Raw genomic sequence first — 13,452 nt, 5'->3', positions numbered from 1 at the left:
AATTATGAAACCATTACTAAACTCTAGAGGACTGGTAAGGGCTGTGAAGGCCTCCGTAATACACTTTAAAATCACATTACAAGCTTGGGCACTTTCCCTTTGATTTGTCTTGACTTTGTCAATAGTTAAGACTGGTTATAGTAGTAACCCTGAGGCTGATCTCCTGCAGGGCCAACCAGCAGTGTGCCATGTACAAGCGCACACACACACACACACACACACACACACACACACACACACACAGAAACACACACACCAGAACCAGCCCTTAAGAGGCAAATTAACCATCGGTCACCCCCTGTGTGTATCTACGCGTGTTTACTTCTGTGTTAGTGCCACAGAACTGCTGCCACCTTGCATACAAAAGGCTTCATGCAGACTATAATGTGTTGTATTAAGAATTCCTCCCTTTAAATGCTTATTCAGTGAATGTCCAATCCAGACTTTCTTACTAACAAACATGCCAGACTCAAACAGATAAATCAATGAGTATTGTTTCTGAAATAAGATTAAAAAAAGCCGTAGTCATCCCTTAAACAAGGGCCAATCAAAAAAATAATAAAAGACAGCCATTTTTCGGCCTTCTGACATTTTGCACACCCTCTTTGGAGTTGTGCACTCTCCAAAAACACACATAAATAATTTATGCTTTCAAAAAAAAATTCCCCATTGTTGAGATGCCATGCATCAAAGTGCACTGTATGTACCTCCACGATTCATTCCCAAAGCAAATCGCTAGTGCATTGCAGAAAATGTATATTGATAGCCCAAACTTTGAAATGACTCATAAGTAAATACTGTCAGTTTGTTTTTATTACTGATATATACATACCATTAATCCTTTTCCTTTTTTGTTCTATGATAGGAACGGTCTTCCTCCAGAGAAACCTGCCACAGAGGATATCAATGTATACCAGAAATATATCGCCAGGTACAGTATGCAAATTCTCCCACTTACTAAACTTAGTGACAACATTCTTGAATTGATGACATATTTTATGCCTTTTTTAAAGGAAGACACACCACATTTTTGTGAAAACATTTGACTGTCATGTGTATGTTTGGGGTTTGGGGGCTTTTAGTCCATATCTGATGCCTTTGAATTCATCTATTTGCTATTGTACTCTGAAGAGTTGGCATAATTAACTTCAGAAGATATATGCATTTAAATTATACTGTGTTTCGCTTCCAGGAAAACGAAACAAAATTTTGATGACTCATCTTGCACTACAATTTTTTTTTTCTTCAATCAAATGCTCTCTAAATTGAGAATGCCCTGCACCCAAATGCTATTTTACTTTTGGCTTGAAATTGTGAGTAGCAAATCATGATTTATAGCAGAGACGTAACAAAAGCCTATTGGCTATTTATAAATGGGGTGGGGCCCTTCAATATGCCCCATCCAAACTTCCTATTTCAGTACGAAATACTGTACATCAACACAGGAAAGAAAACTATGCTCGTCAGGGAACGATTTCACGGGGTGTTTAAATGAAAGTGTAGTCTTTGGGCTTTGTGCTTTCTAGCAATGTCTGTGCCATCTGCCGTGACTTCATAGATAGTTGAGATTTTCATTTCAAATATCTACACTTCAAATAAAGATACTGAATCAACTAAATGACAGGCACTCACAAATCAAGACAAAGCTTGGAGATAGATGTGGCGCACTCCAATATCGGCTTCTGTATTCCTTTTGTCGCACCAGTAGAAAGGTGATTATCATTTGTTTATTTATTCTAGCCTTAAAGAGAGAAAAAACTGTTTCAAAAGGCAAAGTGGCTTTGGCGTTAATGATTACTCTCCCAAGCCATAACATGAAGGCCACAAATCAAAGCCCTGGTTCTAACAGACACACACACACACACACACACACACACACACACACACACACACACACACACACACTTCCTTGTGCACACACAAAAACCCTCCTTGGACTGATTACATTTTGCAAGAAGATTTAATTAAGGAATTTTTAATGAGGCTTCTGCTGGCACTGCCAAGAACTGTTTTGATATTTGCACTGCATAATGCATAAAATTTGTCTAAACATCTCGGCAGTTGATGTGTGGGGAGGCAGTAGATAAGCCCAGATACAGTTTCAATTTCCGTGTTGGGAAAAAAAGAAAGGAAAGAGAGGAGGGGTAAAAAGAAAAACGAGGACTCATAAAAAGGGCAAATGCAGCCTGGTGTATTGGGGTCTTGTTGAAGGGTGGGGGGTGGGGGGGTAGATCATCCACACTAATGAGAGAACAGTAGTGCTAAAAAGCAGCTTTGTAAACTTGTCTACACCCACCTTCCCCCTACAAAAGGGGAAAAAGTTCTTTATCTACTTGCACTGCCTCAGTTTGATGTTTAAAGCGCTTCCCTGGTAGTGTTTAGTCACTGTTTTCCCTCCTAAATGCTTTTATGTACCCACCATTGCACCGAACTTTGATCTGCATGTCTCTATTGTAACAAGAGATATGCGGAAATCTCTGTATCATGGCGATATTAATATTTAATCCACTGTTGAATAGCAGCTAGGCCCATTCGCCCCCTGACTCAGCAAGTGGGAATTATCTAGAGGCAAATGATACAGCCGGGGTGGGCTGCAGTCCTTGGGGGCTTCTGTGTACACGGGGCCAGGGAATGTTTGAGTGCGTCGCAGAGGGGCTGCTAATGGTGGGTGGCTTTAATTTGCAGATTTCTTTCAGTGCACGTGTACTATAGTATAATCTACTGTAGCCTGTAGTCTTTTTTAAAGGAATAGTTCACTCAGGAATGAAAATGATGTCATCATTGACTCATTCTCATATTGTTCCAAACCAATACATCTTTCCTTCTTGTGTGGAATGCAGAAGGGGTTATCAAGAAGAATGTCCATTTTGCTCTTTTCCAAACAATGAAAGTGCATGGTGTCCACGACTGTCCATGATCGTCATCCACTTTCATTTGATGGAAAAGAGCAGCTTGGATTCTAGTCTGAGAGAAGACTGCATATTTCGTTTTTCGCGATTGAAAATGTGGTTATGAGGGATAGATGTACAGTCTGATTTATTGTTTATACAACTTGTATAGTAATATTGACTGTTTACCATATCTATTACACACAGCCTCGTTTTTAATCATGAAAATGTTTAAATGGCATCTACCCTGAGAAGTGTCTTGCTGAGAAAAATATGACAGAATTTTCATTTTTAGGTGAACAATCCCTTTAAGAAGCAAATTAAACCACCTAAAGCACCTCCCCGCCCCTTCAGAACACCGCCCACATTTAGCAGATAGTGGATTCGCCATTTAATTAGCTTAAATAACTCAGCAAAGTGATTTGTAAAAGCAGTCCAGGGATAATCCAGGCAGAAGGGAGAATAAATTCTATTACTTAGCTTTTTCTGTACTTCAGCAGATGGTGCTCTTGGCAGCGGCAGTGCAAATGTTTATTTGTGTGTTTTAAGCTGTAATTGGAGGTTTTTAACAGTCCTCATCGTCAGGGTTATAATCAACCCGTAAACACTCAGGAAATGTGCCTCCTCAAAGCGCCTTCAATCTACGGAAGACCGGGAGAGTCAGATGACGAGAGAGAAGAGGAGGAAGCCACGCGGAGACACTCAAACCTTTCTATTAGGCCTAACCTTTCCCTGATTAAAGCATAGGCTGTTAACCTGGAGAGCTGAGCGCTGATTTGGCAGGCCTTAAAGCACAAGCAAATGAGTGAATTATGTCGGGGGTTACAGTTTAATAAGAGTCTACCTACTGCCTTAGAAGCAATGGAACTAATTTGGTGGAGATTGCTGTGGCTGGAGAGTGAATTGCAATCGTATGGTCGAGGAAGCGTAGACCTGTTTTCTCCATGTGTTTATAGTTATTGGTAATGACTCTGAGCTCCGTGAAGATGACTGTCAGTGTTAGGGCATCTATCAAGCGGAGATAAAAGGCTAAATTGCTTTTTCAAGATCAGCCCCCGCATTGTTAGAGGTTTCAAAAAAGAAATAGCAAAATGATTCCGTTTGAATACAATAAATGCAGATTTTTTTAGCTTCTTCTGAAGTCTTATTCATCTATCTGGTAAATATAATAACAATGTATATAAATGTTTTTCAAAAGCTATATGTTTTTGAAAAGGTTAAATTGCCCTTTCAAGATATTGTGATATTGCAAAAGATTACTCCATTTCAGTAAATTCAGATTTTTTTTAAATAATCACTTTTACTCATGATGTCTGAAATCGTTTTTTATTATTTATTTATGTCTTAAATATGATAGTAATGCTAAGATTCATAATGCTTTGTCAAAACACCAACAATGACACACATATTACATTTTCTGTGTTATTCTAGGTTTTCTGGGAGCCAGCACTGTGGCCATGTGCACTGTGCTTACCAGTACAGAGAGCATTATCACTGCATGGACCCTGAATGTAACTATCAGGTGAGTACAAGAAAGTGCCCAAAATGAACACTTGTCAAATGCGAATATGTACAAATTAAAAAAATAAAATAAAAATAGGCTTATACTTTACAAAATGGTTGACTTTGTTAACATACTGTAAGTGAAGTACATTATTTAACATGAATTAACAATGAGAAACCCTTCCAGTACTTATTAATCTGGGGTAATGTTAATTCCAGCATTAATAATACATTTTTTAACATTAAAAGTTGGATATGTTAACAGTAGTTGATGCATTATGAACTTACAATGAGCAATTGTAAATGTAGAAATTTACATTAACCAAGATTAATTAAAGTTATTAAAAATATTGTTCATTGTAAGTTCATTATAACTAATGTTAACACATAGAACCCTGTTGAATTTTAAAAACAAATTCATTTTAAGAATGATAATCTGACCCATGCTGATGTAAGTGACATGCATAGTTCAAATTAAACTGTCTGATAATGAAAACATCTGTTATCTCTTAACAACATTTACCTCAATGAAAACATATAACATCAAATGTTGATCTAGGACACCTAGTTGTGTGGAATATTATTTACATGAAGCCACCCAGAAAAATCATGAGGAAAGATGTTTACGATATGATATCAAAATAATTTTGATATGTGCAGTTTGAATGATTTTCATCTCATGTACACAGTATGATTATGCGAGTGACAATAATGTGTTGTTTGCACAAAGGAAAAAACGTGTATAGTATATCATGGCTGAAATGAATTATTTATTGTCGGTAAATGTTCTCAATTCACCTGCCATTGGTAAAAACGCACTCACTATAAACAAAGACAAAAGACCCCAGGTTTTACTTTTTTTAAGTGTCTGTTCCTCCACTTTGTTGATAGATGAGATGATGTCAGCCGGGTAATTTTGCAGTCTAACGGCCACGGTTCAATGCCCCTAAACATTCATCCCTCACTGCTTAAAAACTGAACAACCACACAACACCATTTCAGTGCTTACCTGCACTCTTTTCCCATCACATCCTGACAGGAGAGGAAGATAACTGTTCGAGGAAATGATTTAAATGAATCAGCGTACATTCAAGGAAACACCCAAACAAAACATAATGGACAAGGCATTTATCTTTTGTGCACTGGCTAAACAGGTTAATATAGATGAGGACTATTTCTCAACGCTCAATCAAACAGACAATTGCCTTTCATTTTTTCTTGGTTAATAGTAAATAATTTCAAAAGATGCATTCTTTTTTTTCTTAAGGACATCTGTTAATTCTCTTGGTCTAATCATAATCCCCTTTCACATTATTAATCTGATCCATGTCAAAGAGTTGTCATGTTCAGCACAGCAAAATCAGCATTAAGCAGATTTGAACACAGACAGCCATGGCTCACGCGCATATGGTGGAAAAGAGCAGGCAAAGACAAGCACATTTGTCGAAGACATCAAAAATCCTGTCGTAACCGAGAGCCGCTCAGTTTTTCCTCTATCAGACCCTCTCTAGTCATAATCTCCCACTTCATTTTTAATCATCTGATTACATTTTTCATTATAAACATACAGGAATCCTGCGGAAGACGACAGGGATGCTGTTGCACATAATAGAGACTTATTCAGCCCACCAGGCTGCCTCTTGTTATTCAAGAACAATTTCTCAAACTGTTGTGGCAAGATAGAGAAGAGCTGACTGAAAATACCCTTTGAAGATGTCTGTTTTTGGGACTTGCATTGAGGATTCATTGCCTCTTGACCAGTTTTTGAACTGAGGGGGGGCTGGTGCGGGCCCCGATAAGAGTTAAAGGACCCCATACAACCCTCCTAACTATCCCTTTAACAGTAGTAGTTAGCATGTTAATTTCAGGTGAAATCACTAAATCAAATGCCACTTACACAATGTAAACACTTCTCCTGAATGTTTGGTAATGATAGACAGGAGGATGTACATATAGCTTTTAGCCCAGCAGAAAGGTTAGGTGCAGATTAACTTGTTTTTTTTGGAATTGATAACTGTTAAATGTTACATGACACAGTGGTGGAATATTATCTTGCCATTGCCTGCCACTGCTCTACTCCATACCAGCCCTGCCTCTCCTTTCATGGCCTTGTGTTCACCCAGCAATGCAATGGGAATCTGAAAATAAATGTCCACACAAGCGTATAGCCACTCCGCTAAGTACAGAAGACCAACTGATACAATTTCCTGTTGTTTTCTGCATTTACGCTCAGTATGGTCGCATATAAAGATCAGTATCTCTTTTTATTTGTATGTGGACATCCCAAATACCTGTCATTACTGTTTGTTCGACGTAGGCTCATATATTACATTAATACACATCTCTGGAACAGGAAAGAAAATGTGAGGCATTCTATACAGTAGGCTAGATTTATATATTTTTTATAGATTTATAGATGTATAGATTTTGCCTGTATGATTGAGGTTTAGTATTTTAGATGATATTTTGTCTCTCTCTATTTCTTATGTAGAAATATGGATTTAAGTTAGAAGGGGCTCATTGATTTCAGCTACACTTGTTTCAGTTCCAGTAATATTAGCTCAAGCCCAATTACTGCAGATTTGGTTGACCGGATCTCTCAAGAGTGAGTCGTCCCCAACCCCACCTCCCCCCCGCTTCGTGTAATTTTTTCTTGAAAATGCTCCATGGTTTCGTAGATTTAAATTTTGTTGAGGGGGTGTAACAGTTAAAGGACGGGCAAGGAGGAGGTGGGAACCGGCTGAAGAGTAAACATAAAGTTTAATGGTAAAACTCCACTTAAAATAACATAAAACAAACATGAACACAGACACACGCATATGCGTCTCTCTCAAACTGGCATCTCCAGCTCCCTCTTATCATGCTGTCCCACTGATCAGCTGATTCAGCACCAGCCATGCACCCTCACAGCCCGGCCACATCCTCATCCTCGTCACACTTCTCCCCCACCCAATTCAGGCCAGGGTGCCACCAGACTGACCTACCCATGTAGGGGAGATGCTGCCCTTCCGGCCGTTCTGTCAGCCGGTGGTCCACCCTGCCTCCTGGGAACCTGAGGGAGAGACGAGGGGAGGTGTGGGGAGAAGGAAAGGGTGGGCGAGAGACACACATAGAGAGATGAGAGGAAGAGAAAACTTGACCCCCGGTTCCCGGACACGCTGTTGCCCAGTCCTCAACCGCTCCTCCGCCCTCTGGTGGACGACAGCTCGCTCCTCCCCCGGTGGACAGCAGTGAGCCCTCCGACCCCTGGCGGACAGAACCGCTCCTCCCCTTCACAGCGGATGGCAGTGGTTCCTCTGGCTCTCAGCGGCTAGCAGCGACCCCTCCGACCCCAGGCAGAGACCCTGGCGGATGGCAGCGGCAAGGACTATGCCTGTGCATCCCTCCTCCCTCCCAGGTTTCAGCACCACTCTAACAGTATAATGATGGGCAAGGAGGAGGTGAGAACCGGCTGAACAGTCAACATAAACTTTAATAATATAAATAAACTTAAAACAATATGAAACATAGGGACTCAGACAAACATGCAGTGCATCCACATGCATCTCTCTCTCTCTCGAACTGACGTCTCCAGCCCCCCCTGTATCTCACTCTCATGCTGATCAGTTGATTCAGCGCTGGCCGTGCATCCTCGCAGCCCGGTCACGCCCTTCTCCTCATCACAGGGGTTTTTTAGAATATTCTCTCATTATTATAGTCTAACCCCACACAAAACTGTGCTTTAATACTTTAATTAAAAATGAGATCATATCTCAGATGGGGAATTAAAAGAGACATTTTTTGGGTTGCCTTGTTTATTTGTTTGTTGTCTTTTCCCTGTGCACATTCGAAAACCATCTGCGTGGAACATGATTTTTCAGAAGCTTAGAATATCACAACTGTGATCTCTGCATGTCAAGTGGTCCATCTTAATTAGAAATGGCAAAGTAAAAAGTACTAAACACGCTAGCTTTGTAACCTTTGTTAGTAGCTTGGAGTCAAATATCAGCTGAGCTTACAAATGTACCACAGATTCAAGTCAGTGTATGAGAGTCATAATGCTATACACTCAGGTAGTTACAATATGAGTCATCTATGAGCCACAGTAAGTGCTAAGTATTGACTGGTTTTAGGTGTATTTGGCGTTTTTGCATCTTTGAAGGATTGTAGGGTCATTCCAAAAGAAAGTGAACAACTGAATCCCGCCATGAAGGGCTCCTCCACAAGGCTGAAATTTATATACGAAGGTCACTTAAATCTGGCTTAATTAAATTTACAGTTTGCAATGATTCTGGGTACTGCGTCATTGCGATTAATTTTGAAACTAACGATTATTTATTTATTTTCGTTTTGTGTTTTGTTCTTTTTTATTCTGCCCTCCTTAATGAGAAGGGCACAATAGAATTCGCCCGATACCTGTTGCAACATCACCAGTGACATGCACCACTCTTTTTTCACCTGGCTGCAATTGTCCACGATGCTCTGCAGCTGTTGCAAGAAAGTTAAAGTGACTCATTGTTGGTTTCCTACAGAACACACCACCTCCCCCACCTTACGGACTCTGTGTCTATGTTGTTTACAGAGATTCACCAGTAAGCAGGATGTGATAAGGCATTATAACATGCATAAGAAGAGGGACAACTCCCTGCAGCATGGATTCATGCGCTTTAGCCCATTGGATGACTGCAGTGTCTACTACCATGGCTGCCATCTCAACGGCAAGAGCACCCATTACCACTGCATGCAGGTAAACCACAGCAAAAACCCCTAGTTTAAAAAAAGCACATTCACCCTTATATAGACATGCAAAGAATTGCGAGAATTTGGGGAAATAGATGTAATAAAATTAGTAAAACATTTTATTTTCCCCTTCACCGAGTAAGAGCACTTGCACAAGTCTAGAGTTTACTCTACATCAATTTGGAAAATCCATTGATTTGCAAGGACAAAGAGGAAAAACGTGAAACTGACACTCCATCATGCCAACAAAAGTTGAGAAAAACATAAACTTTTGCCGCAAGGAACTCTGATGTAGGCATTCGTTGATTAATATGAACTTCAGTGAGGGGGGTTCAGTTGTGCTTTCAGAAATCCAATTCGCTGTGTTCCCGCTTGATTTTAAACTGACATGCCTCTTTCCCTCAAAGCAAATCTTAAACACTCATATCCTTTAAATGCACCATCTGACCTTTCTCTAGTGAGTAGGCAGCCTAAACATTTTGTATCCTCCACTTAAGTGTCACACAATGCATGGTGGTCATGGAAGATGGAATATTCAATTTTTTCCAAAGGGAAGAATAGGGGTGGTGGGAGACCAGTGCATATTTTGATACTCCTGACAATCTTATGGCTTTCAGTTGAATTAAAAAGGATATTAAAGTTCTCCTACTTTTTCCTCTAGGCCTATACCGTATGACCATTTAAGAGCAGCTTTTTGTTCATGAGACAGAAGGTGTTATAAAGTAAATAAAACAAAAATTAAAAGGATGAACAGGATGGGGCCCTCCTCTCCCCTCACCCGTTCTCCCTCACTCCATAATTGGCATGGATAAAATTCTGTTCTGTTACTTGTTTATATAAACTCAACATTTTTCATCTTTTAGTACCAAGATCATTTCCCACCAGATCTGTTTAATTCTTTACATCTGCTTATTTTCAAGGTGTCACCTAGCCCATTGCTTTTTTCACTCCTGGAAACAGTGGCCCAGGCTCGAGATATATTATTTTTTAAACTTCCCTAATGTTGTCATTGTTGTAAGACATTTCAGCTCTTGTTTTAACAGCAGTGAGAACAGGCAGATGTTGGCACCCGTTCTCCTGATTTACGGAGAAAAAAGCAGAGTGGCATTTTTTTCATTGTTTGACTGAATATGGCCAAGTTGCCCTGTTTGCATGGGTGAAAAGTGCCAGAGATGATATACAATTGCTGGTTTTAATTCAAACATTAGTTTGTGTTCTTCTGCTGCCTAGAGGGCTCCTGAGTGCTGCTGTTGAGTAACAGAACCTTTCAAACCAAAGAAAGTGACAGTTTCCCCGAACAACCCCCCTGACTCTACCACTCTTTCGACTAAAGCAGAGACACTGGCTCTCTTATATAGACTTAAAGCCTTAAATGGAAGAAGGTTATAACAACACGCCACCTCCCTAAGCTATCTTTTGCATGCCACATATTGCATATCACAAAAAATAATCCTCTCTTTCATCTCTTTGAAGCTGTTTTCATTAAACACACACCTGTTTTGGGGGGTAAAAGGTTTGCTTTTCATATTTTATGAGTTGTCTCAGGAGTGCATTTTTAACAATGCTCAGATCTTGAGAAAATGTTTCCTGTTAATTTTTTTAGGTCACCTGTTTCTTTTGCTCCCCACATTGAGTTCATTGCCAAACTGAGCTATTTTTGTGTCACATCTCCGAGATGTTGTTTTCATATCCCTGCAGACTAAGAGAGCTTGAGCGCGAAGCCACTGTTTTCATACTGAGCAATTTTCATCCAGTGCAACAAACTGAAACTCACACTTGGTGTTTATTTCAAGTCTTGTGCACGCTTTGTCTCATATAGGGCTTTTTTCATTTCCCGTCTGCCAGGTGGGCTGTAACAAGGTGTACACAAGCACCTCTGATGTCATGACTCATGAGAACTTCCATAAGAAAAATGCACAGCTGATCAATGATGGCTTCCAGAGGTTCCGTGCCACAGAAGATTGTGGAACAGTTGGGTGTCAGTTTTATGGGCAAAAGACTACCCACTTCCACTGCAGGTATGATGGCAGACAGAGTTATCATTCAAACTAAGATGAAAACTGTTAATTTAAAAACATATTCATAAACTGAAAAAAATTAATTCAAATCAAAGCAAGACCTAAAACTAAACAAAATAAATTAAACTATTAACTGAAGTTTAGGATAAACAACAACAAAAAAATATTTTAGGGATCATCCATCTTCATACATACGATATGTATTCTTTTTTTAGTTGTCTTTTATTTTTAAGCATATTTTATTTAGTTCCTTTCACACAGCATTATGCATCCATCTGTGCTGTTTTTAAAATGTTCTATGTGAACAAGCATGCCACATCAATTTAAAAGAACTTCAACTTCAAAAAACATTTACCATTTAATTTGTTGTATTAACTGCTGTCTAACTTTTTTGAATGCAAGAACGTGTTATGCCAATCTCATCTTCAAAGGTTTTGCGTAATTTATTTGTAAAGAAGTTTAAAAATCATATTGAAATAACAGCTACTTAGGAAAAGCAAAGCTATAATAAACGTGGTGGCAATTAAGCCCCAATAACTGGTTGATGATTAATGTGTTAAACAGGGATTTTTGAGTTGAGTCTTTCTATTTTCCACCACTGTGAATCTCAGGCGCTCAGGCTGTACCTTCACCTTCAAGAACAAGTGTGACATCGAGAAGCACAAGAGCTATCACATCAAAGATGACGCTTACGCCAAGGATGGCTTCAAGAAGTTTTACAAATATGAGGAGTGCAAGTATGAAGGCTGTGTCTACAGCAAGGCCACCAACCATTTTCACTGCATCCGTCAGGGCTGTGGCTTCACCTTTACCTCCACCAGCCAGATGACCTCACACAAGCGCAAACACGAGCGCCGCCACATCCGATCGTCAGGCATGCTGGGCCTCACTTCCTCCTTCCTTGTACCCAAAGAGGAACAGGACGAGTCCAGCAACGATGACCTCATGGATTTCTCAGCGATTAGCAGCAAGAACTCAAGCTTAAGTGCTTCTCCAACCACACAGCAGTCCTCCACTGCACCACACATGCTGCCCACTCCAGCAACCACCATGTCCTCCAGTCACAGCGTCAAGCCAACCGCCGCTCTGCCTCCGGCCAGCCGCATATCCACCCTGCTCTCCCAGGCTCTCCCCAGCAATGTGCCCATGGCTCTGGCTCTTTCCAACAGTGCCTTAGCAGGGGCTTCCAACCCCTTCTTTCCTCTCATTCCCAGAATGTCAATGTCGCTCACACCCTCTGCCTCTGGCCTGATCTGTGCCAGCAACTCCGGGGCTCACTCCATGCCCATCGACTCTCTTACCCAGACCTCAACCCCATCTGGGGACCCAGCCTCTGCTACTGTAGCTTCCACTCCAACCTCCTTTGCTGCATCATCCATCATGGAGAAGATGTCAGCCAGTAAAGGTTTGATATCGCCCATGATGGCCAGACTGGCAGCCGCTGCCCTGAAGCCCTCAAGTAACCTGGATGCAGGTTAGTTTATCTAATTTTTCTCTGCATAGTATCAACTCATGATCATGTAGATATTCTCATAATGTCATTATCTGTAGTTATAATACAACATACAACAGCATAAGGATCCACCCACCCAGTTCTCAGGAGTATGAATGTACAATATTCAAATCTCCCAATATGTTTAACGGGAAACAGGAATAGAAAGATTCTGTCAAAGGATCAATTTTCCATACTGTGTTTCCCCTTCTGAAAAGACCAGCTTAAGCCAGGAGCCACTCTGGTTCAGGTTAGTTTATGCTGGTTAGTACTGGTTTAGTGCTGGTCTACCTGCTGTATCACATAGCCAAGATGTTAAACAGCAAATCTTAGCTGGTGAATGTCAGCCAACGGGGTATTTCTCTGAAGCTGACTGACCAAGGAAGTCTTGCTGGTTAAGGTAGTTACACAGTTCCCACGGACATGGAAATAATGTAAATCTTAAAACGTCATGGGAATGTCTATAGTGAATCTACATTTGTGAAGTTATGCTATGCTCTATATCATTTCATTGGCACTCTTTGTGAGTTAAGTCTGTATGAATTAAAAATGCTTTTACAGTAATCCAATGAAAAAATCATGGACAATTATTAGATATTCATTGTTTAAAAGGTGTGTGAACCCTATGGCTTGGTTGGGGCACCAGCATCCAAAACTTAGAAAGTATCCCAAAAATGCTTGTCTTTTCAATTGGGTGAGAACATGAGAACACCTCAGTTCTATAGGTCAATCTCACCCTCTCTTTTCCTCTCTAATGGTGAAAGGGCACTTTCAGGTCATCAGCTTATGCTATCTACAGACGGTACACAAATCTCTGATTTGAGGATTAGGG

The 13,452-nt window shown here is 40.4% G+C and overlaps 1 protein-coding gene across 8 annotated transcripts in view; it reads left to right on the top strand.

The window, feature by feature from the left end:
* casz1 (castor zinc finger 1) overlaps positions 1-13,452 on the top strand; it is a 270,853-nt gene that overhangs the window by 236,281 nt on the left and 21,120 nt on the right. For all 8 annotated transcript variants that reach the window (XM_052105243.1, XM_052105240.1, XM_052105241.1 and 5 more), the window contains 5 exons: positions 866-931; positions 4,320-4,410; positions 8,953-9,117; positions 10,956-11,128; positions 11,740-12,602. In XM_052105243.1, coding sequence (XP_051961203.1) covers positions 866-931; positions 4,320-4,410; positions 8,953-9,117; positions 10,956-11,128; positions 11,740-12,602 — 1,358 coding nt within the window. The remainder of the gene's footprint in view (positions 1-865; positions 932-4,319; positions 4,411-8,952; positions 9,118-10,955; positions 11,129-11,739; positions 12,603-13,452) is intronic.

Source organism: Xyrauchen texanus, chromosome 35 (genome assembly GCF_025860055.1).
Source record: "Xyrauchen texanus isolate HMW12.3.18 chromosome 35, RBS_HiC_50CHRs, whole genome shotgun sequence".
NCBI classification, from domain to species: Eukaryota; Metazoa; Chordata; class Actinopteri; order Cypriniformes; family Catostomidae; genus Xyrauchen; species Xyrauchen texanus.
Note: the sequence above shows the minus strand (reverse complement) of the source record. Positions and strands in the feature narration are given on the sequence as shown.